The sequence below is a fragment of the Acartia tonsa genome, chromosome 8 (assembly GCF_053477335.1).
Source record: "Acartia tonsa isolate MP-2025a chromosome 8, ASM5347733v1, whole genome shotgun sequence".
Taxonomy (NCBI): Eukaryota; Metazoa; Arthropoda; class Copepoda; order Calanoida; family Acartiidae; genus Acartia; species Acartia tonsa.
Window position 1 is genome coordinate 21,529,206 of NC_137267.1, and position 26,972 is coordinate 21,556,177.

The 26,972-nt window shown below is 30.1% G+C and overlaps 1 protein-coding gene across 1 annotated transcript in view; it reads left to right on the plus strand.

Annotated features, from left to right (window-relative positions):
* The first annotated feature begins 7,719 nt into the window (after nucleotides 1–7,719).
* The window catches only part of LOC145326253 (uncharacterized), a 37,201-nt gene continuing 17,948 nt past the window's right edge, over nucleotides 7,720–26,972 (plus strand). Inside the window, exons 1-4 of the mRNA XM_080169458.1 lie at nucleotides 7,720–7,820; nucleotides 11,805–11,912; nucleotides 26,655–26,700; nucleotides 26,851–26,912. Of these exons, the coding sequence (XP_080025584.1) occupies nucleotides 11,813–11,912; nucleotides 26,655–26,700; nucleotides 26,851–26,912 (208 nt within the window). The 5' untranslated portion in view covers nucleotides 7,720–7,820; nucleotides 11,805–11,812. The remainder of the gene's footprint in view (nucleotides 7,821–11,804; nucleotides 11,913–26,654; nucleotides 26,701–26,850; nucleotides 26,913–26,972) is intronic.

Sequence of the window (26,972 nt, forward strand, 5' to 3'; positions counted from 1 at the left end):
AAAGCCCCAACCCCTTTATTTTTTTTAATAAATTGGAAATAAGGTGATGAGATAGCGTTCCTTCCTATTTTTAACACCTATGGAGGCCAAAATCTTGCTAGGCCTACACCTGCGTTTCTTTAATACTGCAGGAATACCCAGAACTCAATATAACCTAACCTAGCCTGACAGCAAATCAAGTTTCTTATTGAAAATTAATCTTCATTTATATCAAGAAAGACATGATATAAAATAGTATAAAAACACTCATATAAAATGGTAAATTATACTTTAAAAACATGAGAAGATGTCTCTTAATCCTTGGTTTATTATAGACTGATGTCTGTAAAAAAAAGTGCCAACATATGTAAACACAACCAACCAAGGATAACAGGAGTATTTAAGTAATCTTTAGAATTTGTATGTCAGCAAATTTAATAGTTTAAAGTAGCAGGCAACTATTTTGATTCTCTTCCTTTCTACCATTTGCTTTATATATAAATTACTAGGAATAATTTAAAGCCGATTTGGTGATTTCCCTCAAAGTGCCTAGTAGGGCACAGAACCCTTTTTTAAATTGGGAGAATAGTATTTCGTGTGATAAGGTTAGGTTTTACATTGTGCTGGGTAGCCCCACTAGTTTAAGGCACCAAAGTTTTAGGGCCTCCCGCAGGGGTTAGGCAAAAAGAAACCTGAGCAGAGTTCTCAGTGCTCAGGCACTGTAAAGGAAAGAAATGTAATTGTTTTAATAGCAATAAAATACCTATTCTTTTTTCCCTGAAAACCATCGACATTTCAAGACCATATTAATTGACCATGTTTCAACACATTACAAAAATGTATCATATTATTATTATATGTATTGTGAATGGATTTATTATTACTTGGATCCAACACCAGATTTTCATGTTTTGTAATAAAGGGAAATCACTCACGGGCTAAAATAACGAACTTCCCTCTCCCTCTTCTTTACCCTATCTCTCCTTTCCTCCTACTGGATAAACGTCCTAACCATTTAATGCGTGTGGATATTGCAACCTAAATTGACCACAATTTTTCTCCTGTCTTAACATCCACGTATATTCTACATCCATTGTATTGTGTTATGCAATTAGAAACCACCCTACCAATACTGAGCTTGGAAAAAAAATCTCGAAATAAACACTCATACTTTTTTATTGATTAATTTTATGATTTTTATTGGGCTATAACTTCTGATTTTGTCCTATACTTGTATAATTAAGGGGATGGAAATAATTGATAAAATATCAAGTTATTTAGACTGACAGACAAAATAAGTTGAAGTGTATATATGTATTTATGTTTCCATTGGTAAGAAAGAAATGGGTCAAAGGACTATACTTATGATATCGCTAATTGCTGGACCTTTAAAGTGAAGCTTCTTATAGGTCTAGAAAGTTTTTTTTTGGGGGGGACATAGTATCTCCAACCTCCCAAAAGAAATTAATTCTGTAAAAAAAACCACCTTCCTAAAATGATTGTATTTACTTTTAAAACTAAAATTGAAAGGATAGCTTCTCTATCAAACATGTATGTAAGATTTTAAACAGTTTTTATAAGTTTTTTTTTAAATGTGAAAATAAGTGCATTTCTTTCTAGAAGTACCGTTGTATTTGATACAACTTTTATTTGGTGTTTTTTTATTTACCAGCGGCTACGTCCCTAGAGGCCTCTAGGTACACTTGAGGTGGGAGGGGGGTAGTCGACTCACCCAATTTACAATTTTAATGTTTAGAAAAATTCCGATAAATATTTTATTTTTTTGGGTGAGGGGGTGTATTTTTTCTATGGCGAATTTACTCGGAAGGTTGGTGGTACCTTCCCCCAAATTAGTTTAAAACCTTTCCAGAACCTCTGAGAAGCTTCATTGTAAAGGAGAATTATATTGTTTAAGTGGTTAGCGACTTCCTTCGGTAAAGACAAATTCAAGACATCCTTTTATATTAACTCAATAGGAGAGTAGTATTTCATGATTCTTTTTTTGAAGGGGGGGGGAGGGTTAGGTAATACATGCCCACAAAATTTGTTATGGTTGGGTGATAGGGTGGTGTTGTAAATTTTAATTTTTAAAAAATTGGAATGCCGTAGACAACCCTTATTTTTTTGTAGGGACATAAACTTTTACCGCCACTTGGAGGTTCTTGTTTGTCTGTGTGTTTTTAAAATTATAAAAATATTTTAACACCATTCAAGTCATAGCTAAAATTATGTTTAAAGTACATTATTTGTGAGATTCAATATTGTGAAAAATAGCCATGAATTGTAAAATAACCCTTACACAAAAACTGTATACTAAAACACATGTATATAAAATTTTTGTGTGTTCTATTAAGGCTCGAGGGATAAGTGAATTGAAAAAGATTAGTTCCCTTTCATGGGTTTTCAAATTAGTAGTTAGATTTGGAGATCGATTAATTTATCCTCACTTTATAGAGTTCTATGCAAATATTATGACATGTATCTTAAATCAGATTTTCATTCTCTCTAATAAGTGTAACTTGCAATGGGCAAAAATAACGATATCCCCTATATACCCCTTTTACCCAATCCTCTCCTCTCCTACTGGATTAACGAACTGCCCAGTAAACGAGTTAAATTGTAGCAACCTAAATTGACGTTAATAATTCCCATGTCATAACATCCACGTATATTGTACATCCATTTCTCTGTTGTAATACTTTCATTGCCTTAGGTATTTAGAAAGTACACATATACGGTTAAATTTAAATTGTAAATGTACACAATACAAAGGAGGAAGGAGAAACAAAGTTTTATATTCATGTTATCTTATTTGTTGGCCCTAAAATTTTGGGTAGTTTATCAAATTTTAATTGCATACTTCCAAACGAGTAGTGTCTAAACCAAAAATTTTTATCTACAGAAGGGGTAATTTTGTTTATCGTCATATGTGATGTATATAAATGTATATCCCGTCGCCTTATCTAAGGGCGAGGCTGCCTTCCATGACAACACTCTAAGGTTAGGTTCAACAACCAAAAATAGCTAAGGGGAACCCAATCTCTCCTTTTCTGTCCAAATAGATAAACAGAAAATTAGGTAAAGTATCACTTAACAGACAACTAACTCTTTGATTGCATGACCCTTGTCTCAATTGTGCATGACAATGATTTGCGCCTTTTTTGGGCCAAGGCATTTCCCGTACTCTATAACTATAAATGTAGCACACCTGATATAGCAGCAGTAGAACCATTTTCAACGTCTTTGACAGTCGTGGGTTTAACTTTAAATAGTTAAAGAGGATGATTATATTAATCGTATTGTACTATCCCTCCCTTCCTGATAAGAAACATGATTAAAGTTAATAATTACTTTACTTGAACTTTGACAAGTTAATATTCTAATCTTAAATTTTGATTAGTGACACATATAATAAGAGATATAGGGATAGGGCAATGGGCGGTAAATTAATATTTTACCATTTCGTTATGTTTGTACAATGTAATTTTAAGTGGTAATATGTTAGATTTTAATTGCCAATTTGTGTTTCTCAATGTTAACAACCTGAAAAGTCAAATATATATTTTTTTATTCAATTATATTTTTAATTTAATTTTAAAGTAATTAAGGCAAGTTAATGATCTGCTTTTTATGAATATTTTGTACTTGTCTCTGTTTAAGCCTTTTTTAGTAGCAAAGCTACTCTATCATTTGAAACTTCCGTATATTCTTCTTTCTCAAAAGATTTTTAGCAATTTTTAGTGGAGAATCCCTTTATCAATCTACATGCAGAATATAATTTACTTGGTCCGTCGGTCTGTCGGTCATTCTACAGACCGACAAAAATCTTTTCCATAACTGACTTCGTCTATTTGTCCATCAAAAATTTTCTGTGCTTCGCTTCTTTTGGATGTTGTCATTCTTGTTCATTTCTGTAGCTGTTACATTGACTGGGGGAAAAAGTTGAAGTAAAAAAAGGTTTTGCTGTATACATGCATGGATAATGGTTGAACCGTAACGAATCAGTGACTATAATTAAATGATTATTTAACTTATTGCATAATATCATGTCAACCATACACACACACACACGCGCGCACACACAGAGACACACACGCTAACATCTTCAAACTTGTAATCAAATATTTCTTGTTTAAATTTTACAAGATCAAAGAAAAACAATATAAAAAAGGATAATAACGTAACATTAGGGTATCTCTTGTCAATTTATTGGTTCACGAAAAGAAATTATTAATCTTTATTTATCTGATTTTTAAGACACTAATTTCCCCAACATTATAGGGTACTAAAAACTAGAGCTCGGCATCAGCCGCGCACCAGCCTCAAATTTAAAATTGCGTGGGTGCAGAAAAAAATCCGAAAAGATGGATTGTCTGTTAAGGAACAGGCTTAGAATTTTAACGTTACACTATGGCGATTTTACTGAGGCTTACGAGCGGCTGCCGAGTCTTGCTCAAATCAATTTACATATATCTTTTCATTATGTAGTCTAACCTTGAACTTAAAGGTCAAAATTTTGATTTTTATGATTATTCAACCCTTACACATATTAATTATGGGACTTCATTATTTTTTGCATATTCTAGCTCTAAAATTATATTTTAAAAGCGAATCTCTTTTAAAATCAGAAAAGGTTCGTCCGACCCTAACGGATAGCTCTGATCTGACATATTTTGATTCTGTATGAAGTATTTTCAATATACTTTGCTTATTACGGAAGTATAAAAATGTTGGTAATGAATCATACAATTTCTTGTTATTTAAATTTTAAAGTATTTGCAAATTGTTTTACAGGGTGACCTAAAAAATATTCCGTGGAAAATTGTTCTAGTTGCTCAGATATTCAGGGACATGACAAAGGAAGAAAAATAAATTAAATTACCCTGTTGTATATGAAAATTATTGGTGGAAAAGTTTCGACACTGTTAATTGATTTTTATAATCCAACCTTACAAACCAAAATTACATGTAGATTGGAGACAACTAGAATGTATCAATTTTATAGAAGTAACTTAAACAATAATTAAAGTAATTCTTTGTTAAAGTAGAAAAAAATCTAAATGCTAATTTACGAATATTTTGCGCGACACCCTGTATGCAAAGTAAGCAAATGCATGGGAGTTAACCGAAATTATTGTGAATAAAAAATGACAAATCAGTTCTACAGTAAGGTTGGGGAGGTGGAAATCTTTAAAGTAGTAATTTATCATTTATATTTCTTTTTCATACAACTTATACTGGTAATGAGTGTCACAAATGGATGTAGAAAATACGTAGATAATAATGCCAGGGGGAAAATTGTCACCAATTGAGGTTGATATTTCCCCTGTCAGTTATAGGATAATTCGTTCATCAGTTGGAGTGAAGGGGATAGGGTAAAGGGAGGGGTAAAGGTGGTTCGTTTTTTTAGCCTGCTGCATGTTACACTGTATCAGAGAACATGAAAAAGGGCATGATATCGACGTAATAAAATATTCATTTTGTTACAGTAATCAAACGAATAACTGTTAGCATAAAAACGGAAAAATTCTTTAAGAGAACATAATTAGTTTCAAACACCCTACTAAAGCATTTATATTTCAATAAGCAAATAAACTCTTTTTCTATGAATAGGACAATTTTTCAAAGGTTTTTATAAACCTTTAAAATTACAGGTTTTTATTGAAAAACTAACCAGGAAGTTTTGTGCATTTTTCATGGATTTTTCAAACCCGGAAATAGATAGGCATTGAAAATGACTTTTAGATTTTATTTACAAGGGAAATGACCTAATAAAAACTTTTAATTAGCCATTTCTTTTTATCTAAGAAGCGTGGCTGTTTTTTGTAAGTTGCGCTGCTACTTTTTAACAGGGCGGGCCTGTAGTATAGTAGATATGAATTCAATCTTAGAAGAATAAAAATTAAATTTTAAAGTAATAACAACCTAAAGTTAAAAATTGGACTGAAGTTATACCTATTACTTTAGGGCATATTTTCTAATATCATGATTGGTTGGTTCAAACTATGAGTGTCCAATTAAGAATAAAATATTCTAAAAGATTAAAAAGTATTATTAAATCATACCATGAGATAATAGTAAATTAGGGTTAAATTCTTAATTTCTAAATCTAGTTTTTATAAAATATCCAATTCCAAATAAAAAAAAATCAATCTGAAATGGCCCAAGGGCCGATAGAATAAGAAATTCTAGTCCTTGATTTTTTACATACTAACGGCTGCGCCCCTAGAGTGGTTACTAAATATACTATTTTGAGTATCTTTTGGTTAGCGAAATCCTACGCAAAAGACAAACAGTCACCCTTTTACCTTTACATAAGGATATAATTATACAAGGACCGAATTTATTGCAGCAGCAAGACGCGGATAAGTAAGTAAGCAAGGATACAAAAGTACTTTATTTTAAGACAAAATGAAAGTCTTTTTAAACTTGACAGTAAAGGTGAAAACAAGAAAAATTTTATAAAGGAGATAACATCTCTAAAATGTTTCACATCTTCTACAAGGAAAACGAAGAAGAATTTAAAGTAGCATGTTAATGATGTTAACAAGCTAACAAGAAATGAAAGTAGGGAAAATACCTATATAAATAGGTATTTCAAAATATTTTTGAGTGGTTTAAGGCTATTTTCCGCCCTGCTTTATAGGCTAGGTGCAAAGTAACTAGTTGTTATATATGAAGTGGAACTGCCTAATCTTATTGGGGTTTACTAAAAATATATCTTGACTTGTAATCTGTTAATATTAGTAACATCTTAGTCTTTTCTATATTGATTTAATTAAAACTATTACATTAAGAAATTCCCAAAGTAGAACCCAGGGATATTAAGGGATAGGATAAGGGACGATAAATTGGTGTACACCCCAAACAATGATAAACAAAATTACCTCTTCGGTAAATTAAGACTATTGGTTGGAACGTTTTGACATTCAACTTAATAAAAAAAACAATCAAAATCTAAAGTACCCAAAGAATTAAAGCCAAAAAATCAGAAAACGTGATTATAAAACTTTCTAGACTATGTAGAGTAAAAACAGTCCAATGTCCCCTCCCTCCCAGAACCCCTGAGCTAAAATTTAATTCCAAATTCTGGACGATTCTAGAAATATTTGAGATTAATGCAATGACCTTGGTAGAACTTACTATATTTATATTTAAATAAATCCACGAACTTCCAAATTATTTAATTCTCCATGTTGTTATTGTGAAATTTTCCAAACTAAATATTTTGACACTAAATATAGTTGATAGTTATAAAGTATTAGTTATAAGTACTACTTGGTGCTTTCCCTCAAAGTGCTCATCGAACACGAAATCCCCACACATTATTTTTTAATTAGAATGAAAATATGAGGGGAAGTATTTTTTCGAAGCTACCCAATAACCAATATAACCTAACCTAAACAGTAATGTCGTGCAGAGACTTTTGTCAAGGATTGTGAAAACCCTGAATGATGAAAGACGCAATACTTCGTACTTTGAATCAAAGATGGGAGTAGATTATCCCCCTAAAATAGTATTGTTAGTGTTAATTATGTCTATGTTTTAAAAATAAAAAGGAAAGAAAAAATAGAGGAGGTGCCCTCTCCCAAAATAGTTTTAAATATTCCCTTGACATATAACTCTAACGAAGATCCATATAGGTCCGGTGGTTACTGAATTCCTGTTGACAGACAGACACACACGCGCAAACATCCTGTTTCTTTTAAATAAGGATTATGTTGAACAAAAATATTTTTTAGATTTTTTCAAAACAATGATTTTACGGAGATGTGATGAGAAATGTGAAATGACCGGAAATTATTTATGAACATGAGAGATCTTAGCGGTCAAATACGCAGGTAAAGACAAAACTATATTTAAATACTGAGTGTGCCTTATAAAGTGTACCAAAAATCATATAGAAAATGTTAAAAGTTTAGTGGATTTTAAAACAAAAACAAAAGGTTAATTTTTTGAAAATGAGATTAAAACTGCTAGCAATAAGATTGTTATTATTAGGATCTGACTTCAGATTATCATGTACTCTAAAAAATTGAAACTTGTAGTTGGCTAGAATAACGATCCCCCATTCCCCTCCTTTTCCTCAATCCCTTCCCATCCTATGAGATAAACGAACTGATCAATAAGTGATGTCCATGTTTTATTTGTCGTATATCTGTCGGCTATCCATATGGCTAGATATTTCATTTGGCGTGTTTGAGACTGGTTATGAAAGATGAAAACTTATATGATAAAAATGTATAGATCATCACAATTGTTTACTTATTTAATGAATAAGTATACATATCTATTAAGAAGGATAATCTACCTTTAAAGAGATATTTAAGAATTTAACAAGAATTTAATTTGTGTAAAAAGATGTAAAGGCATTGTGCCTTATTTTTATAAAGATTTATATGGATCAAAGTTAAAGCATTCTTTGCAATATATATGTAAAATAATATCCCACATAATATAATATACTAAATAATACCCCCTCTTTTCATAAATTTGTAATTGTTTGTAGTACGTAAAAAGAGTAGATTAAACCTGTTTTTACGCCAAAGCATTTTATTCTCCCATGTCTTTACTTATGACACGGTTCATGCTAATATTATTAACACTCAAAATTATACAGCTAATGTCGCGGGGGATGGGAGGTATGCTTTTTAAATCGTACCTAACTATTAAAGGAATCACCATGCAAAATTTGAAATCGATAGGACAATTCTAACATGCCTAAATTAACGAAAAAAGCTATCCGTTACGGACGTACGGACGGACCGACCCTAATTATAGAAAAGCTTCGCTTTTAATAAACATTTATAGGTGTGTGTAGTGTGTACCTGTTTAAAAAACTTTTACTACCAAGCGTTCTCATTTTATTAGACAACATACAACATTCCATTGTAATTTATACCTCAATAATTTGGTTTCTCTTAAATGATTCTAAGGAAAGAATAATCTTTACGACGTCTTCTGTCTGTATATCTTATTACTACCCCCTTCTATCACCATGTTAAAGTAAATCACGTAATAATTTCTAATGGATTTGAAAATTCATAAACACAAATTATCTAAAAATGAAATCTATTGACAAACACTTTAATGTTTCTTTTTCATTATTAAATGTTGTTTACTTGTTATTGCTTCGCTACTCCTGGACATAATTATCCCTGTTTATTCAGCATATCATCTGTGGCCACAAATCTATGCAAATTTCAATGGCAAATTTTTTTCTTTATGGAGTATTTCTAAATTTAACTTTTTTAACGCCAACATGTTGTGTATGTGTGTGTTGGAGTGAATCATTTTTGAGGATTGATTTCAAGGAAAAGGATATTGAACCTGAAAGTCTATTTTCCACCCATTTTTCTGCTAGCCAAAAAAAATTTAAAATATTTGTGATTTTTCATTGTAATAAGTCTTATAACTCTAATTTTAAGAAAATGAATATTTGGGGAGCTGAGTTCATATCATTTCACACTCCTCTTCCCTTTAATCTTTTTAGGGAAAGAGACCAATAATTGATTTTTTGTATCAAAAGTAATATACTGACCGACAAACTAATCAGAAAAAATAGAAACTTTTCATTTTGTAATATTCATAAAACAAATTCTGCTAAGTTTTTAAGCCATAAGCTTGTGTAATAAAAGTCCAATAAGAATGTCTAGTGGCTAGAGAGGGTTTAAACAACTATTTGACCTTTTTTCAAGGAAATTCTTAATACCACAGCAACTCTATAGTTTGTCTCTCTGTTACTAAGTCAAAGCAAGTAATCTTTATATAAAAAAAGTACAGAAAAATGTTTAGTTATCCTTGAATTAAATCTGTAAAAATGGTTAACTTCACCCTTTACACATATTTAAAATATAAAAAAACGAGCAAATTGAATTTTAATCATCGGTATAAGGTTCTTAACAAAAAATATCAACCTTCTATCTTGTATTATTGCCGAGAAAAGTACGTTCCCCCTGACAGACAGACGGGCTTATATATATTTCAAATTATAGGGTAGCTTCGCTACTAAAACCAGTCGTTTAGGAAAAGGTAAATGGAAAAGTTTCGCCTCTTGTTTCTCTAGTTGTTGTGCTCTAGCCTCTAGGGACACAGCTACAATTTATCCAGGACCTATAGAAAGCTTTCCCTATCTTAATAGAATTCATAGTATAGAATTATAAATTCCTATATCCCAATCATCTTCCACAAGTGGTCATATATTTAGTTTGAAGTTAAAACATTACTTACAACCAAGGTTAACTAATTTAAAAATACTTTTGGCCACTTTGTTTTCAATTTCTGTTATCTTAAACTAATTTTTGACCTTAAGGCATTTGGACAATTTCTTTGGTAATTGAATTCCATAAGATCCCTTGATAATACTACTCAAGATTATTTAATGCTTAAATCCCCAAAAGTATTCAATAAATTAAAAGCAAGTTAGTCTAGGAATAAGACATGAACAATAGATTGATGTCAATTAAAATGAATATAAATAAAATTATCCCTTCTGTAAATTAAAATTATTGTTTGCAAATTTTGAACACCTCTTTTTGGAACCAACCAATTAAATTTTTAATTGAAGTACCCAAAGTTTTTTAGCCAACGAATATGCTAATGTATCCTCCCTGCCTGGTAATATATGAATCAGGAAGTAAAGAAGATTTTGAAAATCTTTGTGATTTACAACTCTGGGGATTTTAGAGATAGTATATTAGTATATTGAAGGTCAAGTAGGGTCTTAGTTTGCTTAGAAAGCTTAGCGGGTTAACTTCTAAGGATAACAGTGATTCTATAGATAGAAAAAGCAGTGATTTTTAGCATTGAAGCTATTCTAATTTTCACCTTGTCTGCCCGTCAGTTGTAACTCTATGGGAATTTTCTCGGCTGCTGTAAACATTACTTACATTTACATTTCTCTTTTTATTCTTCATTACCAATTAACGTCTCCGCTTTAACTTACTTTGTCCGTTTGTCCTTCTGTGATTTTTGTACTTTGCTAATACATATGGATGTTACCATGCTTGTTAAATTGGTTGCTAATGCGTGGCTTATCCGTAGCTGTGTAAAGAAAAGTAAAGAAAAACAAGAAATTCATTCAATTGTTTATATTTAGAATTATAGTATATTTGATAAAAATAAATATTTGGATTATGTTAGTTTTGTTATCAATTTAACTCTTTAACTTACCTCTTAATATTTCCGACGCATATCTTGCTTAGCAACACAGTAAATATCATCACTTACATAAAATGTCGAAAGTTAATATTCTACCGACAGACAGGCCAAACTGTTGTAACTAGAGTAGCTACGATTACTTAAACAAGTCAAATCTCAAATTACTAAAAGGTTAAATAGCTTAACTAACAAGTAATTTATTCTTTTAAATATAATTTATAATATTAAGTGTAAATTACACCATATTCTAAGTATTTTGTTTCAAATTAAGCTTAGATAAATGTAGTTTTGGATAGGTTAACTTTATAATATGTCAAGTTTAAGGTCTTTTAGATAATATATTTTCTAGGGGTAAAATTAAACATTAAAGATTTGGTTATATTATATATATTTTACATTAAAAGCGTGTTCCATAAAGCTTTGCCTCACTTTGTGCGTATGTCTGTCTGCAATATATAGTTTTTTAGCTTTTTCATGTGTTTACATCGCTAAAATATTGATCTTAATGTTGAAGGGTTTAAACCTAACAAAATTTAAATATTGATATATTGACATTAACCTAATTTCTTCTTCTTTACAAAGTGCAAATAGTTGTTTCTATTGATTGATTGCAAAGAAAACGATATATAAAAAATAACTTGTTTAATATTATTTTGATATTTCAGATGTAGCTATGAATCCCTTGAGTTCTCCCTTGTCCCTGGTCTTTCTTGTTACATTTTTAACATTGGCATCACCAACCACCATCCAGTATCATGATATTTTTAAAAGAGGTAACATTTTTTTAATAAAGCTCTCTATAGTGCCTATAGAATATGACCAATATACCAATGAATATACAATACAAATAACCAATGATAGGCCAATAGACAGGCTAAATTACCAATGGCAAGCCAGTGTACATTTTAATTGACCAATGGTAGGTCAGTATGAAGTCATTTTTTTATAGGCAATATAAAAAGCTTCTTATTAAATAGATGCTTTTCTTTATACAGTTGGTACCACCACAGGACCAGTAGTTATATTCTCTGAAAAGTAGAACAAAATCAGTTCAGCGGTTACTGAGATCTCAAGCTTCAGACAGACAGACGGACAAACAGACATTGTTCTACTTTGTATTTTCATCAATTTATTTCAAATAAGGGAAGGTAGGGGGGGGGGGGGATACATGCTTAACTAGGTACTTTGATGGAATATGACTGGACACCTTTATAAAAATGAGTTTACCTACATAATATATGTATTTGAAAGTGACTTTAGTTATTTCAAGTGACTTTTTAAGCTTCTTAAAATGAAAGGTAATAACCCAGACGTAGAAAAATCAATTTAACTTTCCTATGATATGATTAGCCAATTCACTTGATTTTGGTGGAATTGGTTCCTAAATTAAAGAGGCACAATGTCATAATCGAAGCATCTCTATAAATGAATCTAATTAAGAATTCTGTATATTAGAAATTTTTTTGAAAATTATAGAGAATTCCAATTGTTCGTTTGACTGTAGGTCTGATCTTTTTAGCCTTGCTTGTATGTGTGATGTCATCCTTGTTTATTTATGAGTAGAAAATGCAATGCCTATATACGGGACCTAAACCACCAAAAGTGTATAGTGCCCCTAGGCAATCTTTTAAATGCTTTCTCTCACACATTCAATGTGAAGATATAGGTCAAACTGTCTGGTTAGTCATTCTACTTGTCAGCCACATACACATAGACACACATACACGTTTCACTTCATTTGACTTTTCATTTCTTTAATTTTGATATGTTGGAACAAAAGACCTAAATCCTTTAGGATATAGTAGAAAACTGTAAGTGTTCTAGTAAGATCTTGTTAACTGATTGTCAATTTTGTAGAGTAAGGACAACGTCCCCCTAAAAAAATTCCTCCAGACTATTTATATATATGCATTAAAATTTACACCTCTATTTAAAAAAAAAACTAAGTGGGAGGGGGGGGGGGGACCAAACCCCCACCTCCTTCTTGAGGCTTATCTCCTAGTATAAGAAAAGGTAAGGTATATTGCTCAAGTTTTGCCTAAGAACTAATAAATGCAATCTTGTAAGAACATAGATTTTAAATTACTAGACCAATTGATAAAAAGAAAAGTGACCAGTATTTTGTTTTGCTTATTAATGCAAAGCCTTTCTATAGTTTAAAAAAACTTTTATTCGTCTTTTAAACCAAAAAGCCAGATCTTTCTTTTGATTAAAAAGTTTGTAATTATATTTTTGTAAAAATTAAGTATAAAGCTCAAGAATGTCCATTGCTTTCAAAAAATAAACTACGGATTGAATAAAAATTTTACCCATTTCTATATAGAAAAGGAAGGGACATAGGAATTATAATCGTATATTTTTTCATAAAATCTTGATTGGTTAGTGTAAACAAATCCAATCTTATCAAGAAATAATTTAAGTACTCAGAAAAATGTTTTTTTTCAACAATGATTGGGGTTAAACATCAATTTATCCATTTATCGTCCACTGTCTTATCCCTGATTTCACAGCAAGAGAAAATAACTAAATTGGTTTAAAATATGTGATAATGATTTATTTTCATCTGATGATATAATGATTATATTATATTTAGTGCATTATCATTTATAGTAGTAAGGTCCGTGAACATATTGCTGTTTACTAGTCTTCTATATCAGTGGGGGGGGGGGGGTCATATGTCTCAACTAAGTGAGAGGACCTTTACCTGAAGTGCCCTAACCCTCAGAGGCTTGACTTACCTAAAGTAACAAACAAACAAATTAAGAATCCCCCACCCCTTATTTTTTATTTATTTCAAAATAAGGGGTGTTTCTGAGCTCGACTTTGTATTTTGAGGTGAACCATTTTAAACACAAAAAAAAAGTATAAACTTATTAGAGTTTTTGGATCTTTTTTTGATCTAACGTTGTGTTATGCAATTAATGGATATTTTTACGATTGGTTAACAATTAATTTATCTTTTTTACATAATAAATTTAAAGGTATGGTAAGACTCAATTTAGTTAACTATAACAAGGATGTAAACATTCGAAGATTTAAAATTAGAAATTACGCGGAAAAGAACACACTAACTAATACTTATGATCATTAAGAATAGATAATTTAAACTGAAGTTTTATGACCATTTTTATTGAAGCCGTTTGCTATTTAAAAAATGAATGTCGTCTGCTGCAGTTGAATGTTATCCTACTTGCATCCAAGGGCTGCAACGAAAAAAAGGCTGCGGCAGTCGATTTAAATTTTTTATGAACTTTAATTTAAAGTTTTAGGGTTGTTTTGCTGCTGAAATAAATGTTATTATTAAATCAGTTTATTTATAATATTTATTGTTTTAATGGTTTATTTTTGTCATTTGATATTGACCTTTATATAATTAAGCAAACAAGGACAATGATTTTTAATTTCCAATAAAAAAATCTTACCTTATCAGCATAGAAAGCTTATGGATGACAAACAACAAAATAGCTTATTTCTATTTCTATTTCATATTACGTTAAAGATGAGGGGGTTTAAGAAGTAATACCCCCCCTAAATTCTTAACTCAAAACCTTACCTCAAAGTTGATTGTGCCATAGGCCCCTTTTTAAAACAATATGAATCTCACAAAAAAAAAAATGGAACTATGCCCAATTATTTAAGTGAATTTTAAACATTTAAGCATAAACTAAATTGTTGATTTTTAACCTTCCCCAAACTCGAAATAGCATCCCTCCCGAGATTTTTCATTTGTTAAAATACAAAGGTATGAATACATCAAACTTGGTTTGCAGATATATTATGAGGAAATTGTAGCAAAACAGACTGACGAATACACCTTAAGACTTGAAGAGTAGCTTCAATAGAATGCACGATGCTGTACGTATTGGTGCAAAAAATGGGGACAAATTTCAAATTGTTTTGGCATGTGACGTCATACCCCCATCTCTTTTCTAGGGGGTTTCTTTCCTCCTTCCCTTTTCTTTCCCCTCACTTGTGACGTAAATAAACAGCCCCGTCAAATCAATTTAAAAATTGTCCCCATTTTTTGCACCAATACGTACAGCATCGAATGCACTCAAGAACTTTAGATACATCTTATTATTTTAATTGAAATAAAAAACGAAAACAAAAAACTAAGAAAAAAAGAAAAAGAAATTTCATAATTCGTAAATTTTCTTTTTCCGTTATAGCAAAGGCAATCAAAACCGTGAATTATTGTTAATTTAGTAGCGCAAGATAATTATCACAATAACATCATTAGAATAGATTTACATATTTATTATAATGTCGACGTAGATATCAGGATAATAAGTTCTTTTAACGACATGTTATAATAATTTATCAGACTCGACACCATTATAACCATAATTTTTTTATTGTATTTGATTTTGCGAATGTTATGCACTTTGTGAATATGAAAAATATCGCCGACATAAATGAACACTTTTCGTAATAATTTGACTCTCTGTTTAAAAGATTACAAGGTTTATGGTTATTAAAAGTTTATGGTATGCATATGTGAACAGGGAGTTAGGGATGGGACAATGGACTATAAAATAGATAAATCTTCAGTACAATTTTATTAGTTTTGTTCTTTAGTTTAAGATATATGTAACCAATGGACCGATTGAGTTTAATATTTTAACTAAGCATTACTTAGGTCCTGGGATGATTTTCAGCCCCTTTCGAATACAGAGCCCAAATATTCTCGGGTAGCAGCCGCTAGACCAAAGCTGAGATAAGGGATGAGTTCATTTGGTATCATTAATATTTTTTTTCAATAAATAAAGTTATATTGATAAAAATAGGGGAATTTTTGTGCTTTTCGTTTCAGGGTCTGATTTTACATTATTTTAAGCCATACCATGTTTCTCGAATAAAACAGAAATTATATTCCATTGTTTGATCCCTGCATCCCTGAGACAAAGAGTGTTATGAAATTAATTAACTTAAAATAATATTTTCTTTAATTAATTTAGAGACCAAAACGCGCAAGACTTACCATTGAAATTAATTAGGATTACGCTACAACTTTTTTATCTAAATGAATTTAGTCATATTTGCACTTATGATTAAAACAAACTTTATTTACTAAGTATATTTGCGATAACTTTTATTTAATGAAATCTTCCAATTTTTAACATGTACAAAACGGCCTGCTTAATTGCTTCAAGATCCATGTCAGATCTATATAGGAAATAAATGTCTATAAACGAGCTCAAGTTTTTCAAGGAATATTTGTTTAAAACTCATAGTGCTCCAATAATCCATAATAAACTCTCATTGCCCAGAACGATAAGACCCATTATTTTACTGTATTAAAAATAAATTCCTTTTTTTAATTTCATGTTGCTATTTACCTTACATTAATGTATTTAATTTCTAATTATAAAAAAGAAAATTTAAATTTATAATATAATAAATTTAAGAAAACTCTGTTTTAAAAGAATTCGATTGTGGCGACACTTTGTGTGTTCAAATATTAGACTAAAATTGTAATCATCATCATTAACCCTTTGGTGATGGTAATGTAAAGAAAAAAATATAATTTAAAAAATCTTTTTAAAATCATTTAGATTATTAAATATTTACTTTCTTTTAGATAGTAATGCCGGGTGAGGAAAATAGATTTATTGAGAAATAGATATGCATATAGAAAACTAGCCAATAGGGAGATAATTATATCGAGCCAACTCTAGTAACTTCTATATTGGAGAAGATACTCTGTAATAAATTGTGTCTGTCTGTCTGTTCTTTCTGTTGTAATACTATTCTCTTTTCAGTTATCTCTGTCGCATAAATTAGGCGTATCTATCTATCTATCTATCTGTCTATCTATCTTCATCTTTTAATGAATTTCCTATTTATAGCGTATTATTTCAAATGGCTTCGCTACTCATAGAAGTAACTATTCTTTGTTAAAAAGCATCGTTAAAATTAATGCTTAATTAAAATTTTGCCTCTTTTTTTCTAAGTTCATCTACCTAACATTGTTTATATATTCTATGATATATTTGTCTTAGTTGATAAAAAAATCAAAATTTGTAGAATAATTTTGCTTCTGAAAGGAAAGTATACTTTGCCCTTACGATGAAAAAAAAAACCAAAAGGTTTAAAAATCTAATTAACACAAGTAACAAAATTGATGATCAATTCAAAGAACTAATTTCATGTACATTTAAATAAAACCAAAATCCATTTTAGCGCAGCAACTTTCAAACTATGGTAATTTCGTTTGTATTGCCTATTTGCCTGTGATAAAACATAGCTTATTTAAAAAAATAAAAAACATTTAAAACAAAATCTCTAAAATATGCTGTAATTTATTGCTAATATTGGCCTGAACTTCTGTCAAAATTGATTTTGCCATTTAGTTTTCGTTTAGAATACCTTAATTATTTCATATTGTTATCCTTGAATGCACAAAATATGAATAACTAGCATTGGTCATCAAGATCAGTTATTAACACAGAATATGCTTTACCGCACAGTTTTGTATTTTATTTTCACGGTCGAACATCAATCATTACTTGCGGCTCATATTTTACACATTGCATTACAGATTTTTTTTAGTAGCAAAGCTTTTCTATATTTAGGGGCGGTCCGTCCGTACGTCCGTCCGTCACAGAGCTCTTTTCGTTAATTTAAATAGGTTAGAATTGTCCTATCGTTTTTAAATTTTGCAGGGTGATTACTGTAGTAGTTAGGTACGATTTAGAAAGCGTAGCAACTATATAATCATTATCAGAATGTCTGTACGTCCATTTTAAACATGTTGATTTTTTACTTTTTTAACAACAAATTTTAGGTGATCTAATTATTCGATTGATCTGATTTTTGGTATACTGATTCCTGGGACAGCAAAGTACAAAAGTATAAGCGAGGTAACTCTATAATCAAGTCTCTAAAAATGTAAGTATGTTCTTAAAGATTATCTGTATCAAGCAGTTTTTCATCAAATTTACTTACAAATTTGTTCCACTCTTATACATTTATATTCTGATTATTCAGTACTGACACTATACAAGTGTAAATGTCCTTTTGTCCTACCGTTTCAGAGCTTCGCTTTATGGATGTTGTCATCCTTGTTTAGTAGCAAAGCTATTTCATTGTATCGGATGGTCTGTTGGTTCTGCTAATAATTATGGTTAAAGTGTGACTATGCATTACAACATCAGGATAAAGCTAAAAGATACATGGTAGGTTTTACTCAAAGTGCCTTATTGAGCAAAGAATGCCCCCTTATATTTAAAAAAAAAATTAAAATAAGAGGGATAGGTATAGTTTTTCGTTTATTGTTTTTTATTTAAGGATAGGTTAGTTAGGTAAAACAGGGTATAGGGTTTCCCCGCAGGGTTATTTAGATATGAGGAGTGGGCTTTTCTGAAATTGCTAGGCAACATATGCAATACAAAATTAAATGGATATTTTCTTAATTTTAATTAAGAAACTTAAATATTGACATGCAAAATATTTTTTTTCAGTAAAAAAATATTAAAAGTTAAATATAAACTTGAACTTGAAAACCTATCCTGAAGGGCCAATATAGTTCACATTAAATCATATTAATGTTCTTTAAATAGGGAAAAACAATAACACATATCAATTTAAATTAATATTAGATTGTACATTGTACAAATTGAAAGCCTCTGGCAAAAATGTTGACATAAGTTAGGGCAAACCACTGAGAAAATTCATATTTTGACAGAGGCAGACAGTCTGACAAAGAAATAGACATGTGCGTCAATCGGTAATGCTCCTCCAATTTCATGTCTATTTTAAGTTCATTTGAGAACTTAATCTTAATACCTTTTGTAAAAATTGTACTAGATGAGAAGCCACACTGCAAAGGAGAACACTATCGGTTTAATTGTTAGAGAGTTCCTTCGGTACACAGATAGAAACACATCCTGTTACTTTTATATATGGATCATTTTTGTTTCTTTGTTTACCATTCCCTGCCTGGAACCTTGAAGGAACCTAGGGGCTATAAATGTATAAGCAGGTTCAGATAACCAGCTCTCAAAATACACAATTGCTTTGGAATGCTTAAAACGGACTGATAGGAAATGGTGGTTTCCCTCAAAGTGACTTTTCGATCACAGAACTCTATTTCTCCCCACCATAATTTTGAAATAAATTTAAAATAGGGGAGGGGAAGGCCATGTTTTTTCTGGTTTGAAATGTTACCATATAGACTAGGTTTTTGTTTAAATTGAGTTCTGGGAAATTAAGATTATTCGAGTATTTTTTATAAAATTGTTGCTGAATGATTTGTTGCTAATGTCCATTCCAACCCTTTTGGTTCAAATTTATTAAGAATTATTTTCTGTACAGTTTTAATCCATTGTACAAAGCAGGAAAATTTGGCTACCAATCTGTCAAGTTGACACTTTATCTGAAATCTTGATAACTTCAGGGAGGGAAAGGGCAATGGCGTAGAAAATGATAATTTTCTTTTTTTCTCTTCCATGCAATAATTACAATAAATGATAGATTTAAAATTCATTAAGGGGTGAGTGATAACATTTTCAAGCACATTAAACTCCCTCCCCCCCCCCCCTGGTAAAATCTTATTCAGAAGTTACCAAAGGCAGAATTACACGCATATGACTTGGTGTGTAATGTAAATTTATCATACATTGTCCTATTCCTTTAACCCTAAAAGATAAGATTGCAAATTAATTATATTTAATCTGTTCATTGCAATCAGAATTAAATTTTGATTCAGTCAAATTTATTTATTCTTAATTGGCCAAAAACAGGCGCAACACATTACTACTATATGCACAGTTGGGACTTCCATGGAAAGTTCGTGTAATCAAAAGGGTTGGTTGTCTGCGGGTCGTTTGGTCGCATAAGCATTTACTTTATTAAGTGTACACCAAATTAAGACATTGGTGTATTCCGGTCTCTAGAGGTTATCCTGGATCTCTAAATTTGTTTATTCTTCACTTACGAAATTACATGCGACTCAATCATAAAGTAGATGCGCTTTTAAAAAAGTAGGAGTTGTTTTGACAGAACTAAATCAAAATTAAATGCTTTTTGATTATTTAACAAGCAAAACTTTCAATTTTCAATTAGAGATGAAATTTAATTTGGGAAAGGGAAGTTAATGAGAATTTACAATTAATACAGTGGCGTGTACAGGAATTCATTAGCAAGTTAAAAGTGACAGAAATTTTATAGAGGATATATAACTGAAATGATGTCAGGGCATTCCTTTATTCTTGGGAGGCTTGGGGACTGAGTTGTCTTAAGGGGAGAGGGAGGGAATTCAATATCCCCAATAAACTCCCGTTTGCAAGAATCAATATTGAATGATAATGAAAAAAGTCCTGAATTAAAAGAAAAGAATATTAAATTATTGATCTGTTATGAACAGAACTATCTAGTATTTAATCAAAAATAAATAAAAAAAAATGCATTTATTATTATTTATTATCTTATTTTATTTACAAATATTTAATAAATTTTTTCAATTAATCTTTTCTTGTTTCCTTATTACGTGTTATAGCAAAATATCAAAATTATAAGGATAATTTTCAAGGGTATAAAATACATTTTTTTGTAAAAATATTTGCCGGATTTTTTTTTTGTTAAAACAATAAAAGATAAAATGAAGAAAATTCGGGTATAGTTCCTTTCGTGCCAACGGCTTTACTGGGCGTTTCTTCATATTTTCACATTAAATTCTAGGTTAGGTTAGGCTAGGTTAAGTTAGGTTAGGTGATTGCTCCGCAGGGTTAGGCAATTGGTTAGAAATAGAGGAAAAGCTACTGTGAAAATACGACGAAACGCCCGTTAATACCCGAAAATTCTTAATACTTTTGTAGATCAAAATTATTGGTAGAAAAGACTTGTAACTAGCTTGAGAATGGTGCCCTAAATATTTCTTTTAAAAGGTTCCAAATTAGAATTTGAAACGAAGCTGTACAGTTTACCAGGGAGCGAGAGGACATTTATTACACTAGTCCCCAAAGTTTTTCTATTCATAGGCTAAACAACTTTGGGGCCTTTTAATTTCCAAGAGGTTCAACCAATCATTGTAATCTTAAGAAGGGGCCAATTTTGTGTATTATAATTGAGTATGTACATCTATTTAACGGCCATTGTCTTATCCCTTAAGATCCCTGACAGTGTTCACTTAATGCAATTTTAATTTTCTGGCAATTGATTTGAATTAAATAAGATGCACGCACATAAAATATATACTGGTGCTAAAGAAAAATAGATGTAACAGACTAGATGCACATTTGGATTGGAAAATCTTTTCTTTGATTCTTTCCGATTTTTTATTTTATTATTTTATTCATTTGCCTAGGATCTTAGAGGATAAGACAATGGACTATAAATGATAATAAACAATATTACCTTTTCTGCAATAATAAGATAACGTGATTTAAAAACTTCGGGTACCAGTACCCGGGCGGTTGTCTCTCTATTCTTTAACTTTATTTTATTGAACATAAATGTTTAAATTTTACGGTACATAGATCCTTGTCTACTTTCACTATATTCATCGGGGAGGGAGAGGACATTGGGCTGCTTATTACATTATGCCCCCAAAGTTTTATAATACCGTTTTGGAGTAACAACATTGGGGACTTTTATTAAATTTGATTGGTTGGTTCATTGTATCAAAACATGTTAACCACTAATAGTAATTTACAAGATTGGTACGTTTGTGTATAGTAATTGGGGATGTACATCAATTTATTTATCCTTATCTTATTTCTTTAGTTCTCTGATATTCATAAAGAGACAAAGACTCAAATTTGCAGAAAATAGATTGGGTAAAATCCCCCAAGAATGATGAATTGCTATAGAGTAATTTCAAGAAATATTACATAGTATGTATTAAGCAAGCATAATAGTTTCAAAAAAAAACTTTTAAAGTCATTTCTTCAAACATGATGAAATGAGCAGAATAGATAACAGGAAATTTCAAAGGATAAATAATTTCAAAAGCAAAATTACATACAAAAAGATATTTGCTTTGATTTTTAAACTTAGGTTAAGAGTTTTTCTAGAGAAAATTCAAAAGCATATCATTTTTAAACAGATTTGTACAATGATGTCCAATCTTTTAAACATTCCTAATGCATCAAGGTATAAATAAGAAAACATTATTGTAACTATGGAGTTTTTGGGACAATTAACTGTATATTATGCTGGTACCCAAAGTTTTATAAATAAGTTCTCATATTTGCTGCTTAATATGTAACTTCTTGATACATGATTGGTTGGTTCAAACAAGCAGAGTCCCATTTTCAACCAATTATTTAAATCCATGAATAATTTTATTTTTATCATTATTATCGTCCATTGTCTTATCCTTTAAGATCACAAACACACCGAAAGACCTAATCTTTAAAAGAAATGAAAACAATTTTTTGATAAACCAATTTTAAATTAATTTTTGTGAAATAAGATTATTATTATTTCCTTATTATTACTTTTGGTGTGTCTTAGATTCCGCAAAAATGTAAAAGTTTTTGTAACAACGAAAAGCAATTTGACGTTATGATAAATAACGTTTATGAAATAAATTTAAATGGGCAGTTTTTACTGTAGTAATAATGTTTAGAACTGATGCCTTTGCATAAATAAATTTGCTGAGGAAATTATAATTTACTAAATTTTACAACATACACTGTAATTGTACATTCAGAAGGATAAGTTTTCAAGGATATTTTCATAGTAGCGCAGCTTCTCTTTAACTAGAACATGGCTGTAAGTCCGTGCTATTTGATATAAGTTTTAAACACTATCAAAAGTCAAAATAACTAATTTCTTTTTGATTTATTTACGATGCCTGTCAAAAATATGTTTTATATAAAAATTATGCCATTTTTATTACTGCCCTTATTATTAACACAGTGATTTTAGATATATTATATTTTAATGTTCTTTTTTTTCAAAAAGGCTAATAGATCATTATTGCTGGGATACATAAATGTCCTTTTTTTATTTTCAATGATGAAGTTATCTTCGTTTCTTTGTGTCTAATTCTTAAAGATAAACTCCTTTACTCTAGAATATATCTAATACATTAATTTAGTTGGTGTTTATCCTCAGAATGCCATAGGAGGATTGACCCCTCCCCCACAACCAAATATGACCTAACCGAAAGGGACCTAAAGTTATAAACAAAGGAAAAACTAACCCATCCCCCCCCCCCCCAGCGACCTATTTTTAATTAATTTAAAAAATATGTGGTGTTATGTGCTCATATAGGCACTTTGAGAGAAACCACCAATTAGTTGTTAAAAGGAACTGTTTAAATGGTGGAAAAGATTGAGCAAAAATATATTACCGCCTAGCAACAATTTTTGTTAAAAAAAAAACAATCCTACGAATTTCCATTTGATAATTTGATTCTGTAAAGTCCCATGGAAATTTGAAACAGTTTGTATCAAATTAAACAACAAGAATATTTATGTTCATAAGAAGCGCTGCGATGCAAAGGTAAAATGAAAAGAACAGCACAGTATTATACACATTAAGTATGGAGAAAATTTAGTTGTTATTAAGGACATAATGTAAAAAATCACAGAAGATGATTTTTTCTAAAATTTCTTGTTGTGTCTATAAACAAACTATTTTTCTCAATGAACAGACACACCCTTTGTTTAGAGTAGCAACAATACATATAATTGACTGAGAAATTTGGATATGACATGGAAACTATAGGATGTCAGAGCTAAACGTCCAAACAATAAGACAACAAGAAAGAAAACTTAATTAAAGAGCAAAGCCATGTTTTAAAAAATATAAAGGACACGGTAAAGTAATTATATTATTTTGATATATGTTGTGTGACAAAACTTCTAGATATTTACTATTCAAGAAAGTCATTGCACCTGTTTAATAGCCAATGAATTCTCCTTTACTTTACTTTTAATTCAAGATTCTGTAAAGTTGTAATGGGAACTTAGATTTCATTAATTATTTTGGCAGTTACTATAATTAATTAATTTTGTAAGTTTAATTGTCTTATTTTGAAGTTTCGGAATAACTATTTTCTAAAAGTGACGAACAGACGGTCTTAAGTACATATCCTAGTTATAAAGTAGGTGTGCTACTTAATAATTGCCCCCTTTACTAATCTGTTAGGCCGTCAAGAATCTGTCCAGGGTCAGGAAACAAATTAAAATAATTCTCTGATTGGAAAAATATCCACCATATTTATTAGTACAAAAATCTGTTCTTTAACTATTTAAGTAAAAAAATAAAGGGGGCACGATTTATATGTAATTCTACCTTCGGAGTGAGGACCTTGTACCAACTTTCAATTGGGCTTTTGGATAACAGTGTCGGAAATATAAACACAGCAAAGTTGCTACTAAAGGAAGGAAACGATTTGCTAGCAGACAAAAAAAGTCCCTACTGCTTGGGCCAGGTAATTGCCTAGGTTAAACATTAATACCTACACATTTATCGTTTAGTTTGAAAAACTTCTCTGAAGGACAAATAAATTTTTGTTCATATTGTCGATAAAAATATTAAATTAGTATCATAGTCATTCTAAGAGTAGTGTCTGGACTACTTCAGGCATCTTAAGAGATAAGACAGTGGGCGATAAATTGATATAGATCGACAATTATGACATACAAAATTACTTTTTCTGTTGATATTTTTAATCTAGGGTTTTCAAAAGTTCCCCATGTTTTAAAATAACGAATAAAAAACGTGTTTATAAAACTGGTATGTGTTACTCTACCTAGTAATAACTCTATTACTAGTAACATGTTGTGTCAGTTTAAGAATATAAATTGTTAAAATTCGCAGATGTACGACTACCAACAACTAATAATATAATTATTTACCATTTGAACTTGAAATATATTGACATCAGATGGAACTCTACTTAACAAGGTCGACAACATCCATAAGAGAACAGAAAGATTTTTAGATATTTTTATTATTTATTTAGTGAAAAACTCAGTTACAATGGATATATTATTATTTGGATCCTACACCAATTTTTCATGTTCTCTAATAAAGTGAAACACGTAGCGGGCTAAAATAACGATTACCCCCCTTCCACCCCCTTCACCCTATCCCCTCACCTCCTATTGGATGAACTACCTGACCAATAAACGTGTTCCATGTTAGCAAGCCTAATTGACAACAATTTTTCCCCTGTCATAACATCAATGTATATATTACATCAATTTCAGTTACATATTGATGCTGTAATTAAATCAACAAAGATTTGATTCAACATTATCAAAATCACTTAAAAAGTTCTTTACTGTCATTTACTTTTACTTTTATTAAAGAAGGTGTATCAACTTTTTTTTTAGAGCTAGCCGGTTCTTTTAGTAAGTAGTAGATGTAAAATTTTTCATAGAATTCAGATATGCAATCGGTTTTTTTGTAGACATCTTATTTTTAAAGTAATTTAAGTTTTTTTTAAAAATGATTAAGTCGGTTTTAAGGTACTAAATCGCAACAAAATAAAAGAAGAAAGTGGCCAGTAAGAACAAAAATAGTAAGATCTTTAATTTGACACCTTACTTTTAAAATTCTGTTGAGTAATTATTGAAAAAATCTATTTTTTTAACCTCGGTTTAATAAAAACTTTAGACCTAAATATTTTCTCAAACAGACATAAAAAACATGGGTTCATATATACCTTTAGAATCAGAAAAATATTACGAATCCATTGTAAGCAAAATTGAAAAAAAGTAAAAAAATTAAAAATTAAACAAATGGCCAATTGTATTTTTTGTTCAGGCAACACTATCGTCTTTCCTTTTTTACCCCCTCTTTACCCCCTTCCCATTTTTATACTCATATCAAGAATTAAGACGTTGCCTGTACAATATAATATGATATTTTCATATAATTCCTTTTATTGTAGTTTATATACTATATTGTAAACTTTTTTTTCAATTTTGCTTACAATGAATTCGTAATATTTTTCTGATTCTAAAGGTATATATGAACCCATATTTTTTTACCTGTGAAATAATAAAATTAATGTCAAAGTTTTTATTCTTACTATTTTTGTTCATAATGGCCACTCTCTTTCTTTTTTTTGTTGCATTTTAGTACCTTAAAATCGACTTAATTTTTTTTTTAAAAACTTAAATTACTTAAAAAATAAGAGGTCTACAAAAAAAACCGATTGCATATCTGAATTCTATGAAAAATTTTACATCTACTACTTACTAAAAGAACCGGCTAGCTATAAAAAAAAAAGTTTATACACCTTCTTTATAATTATAAGATTTAAGCAAATATCATTATTACAAAAGCGTTATATAAAGATAGCATTGTTGAGATTAAAATAAATGACTAATTTGAATCAAAATTGGTACCCTCCATTTAATGTTTTATAAAAATATTATTTGTGTGGTAATATTTTTATAGGAACCATTTCTCTGAGCAGTAAACCCAAACTGTTTAGATTAAATAAGACATTCAGCTGCAAAGGAGAAATAAAATGTCCAAGGCTAAAATCCTACCTCTGTTATAAATAGAGATAGAATTAAAATCTAATATTAGCTTTTTTATTTCAGAAAGAGCCATATCTAACAAATTCAAAATCAATCCAAAAGCATGCAGGTAAACTTAATTTTCATTCAATCTTAATCTTGATTGGGTTGTACAAACTAACTATAAATAATTGATTATAAAAACTTATATTGTTTGAAAATTGTATCTGTCATGTTATGTGCTACTTATTTATGTTCTCAATCTTGTTTTAAATTTCAGAGTGGAAAGAGAGTCAGATACAGGAGTGTGTATGTTCAATTATGAATGCTATAAAATTAGAGGTATTCACATAGATAGATAGATAGATAGATAGATAGGTATTAGGATTAATAAATAGAATG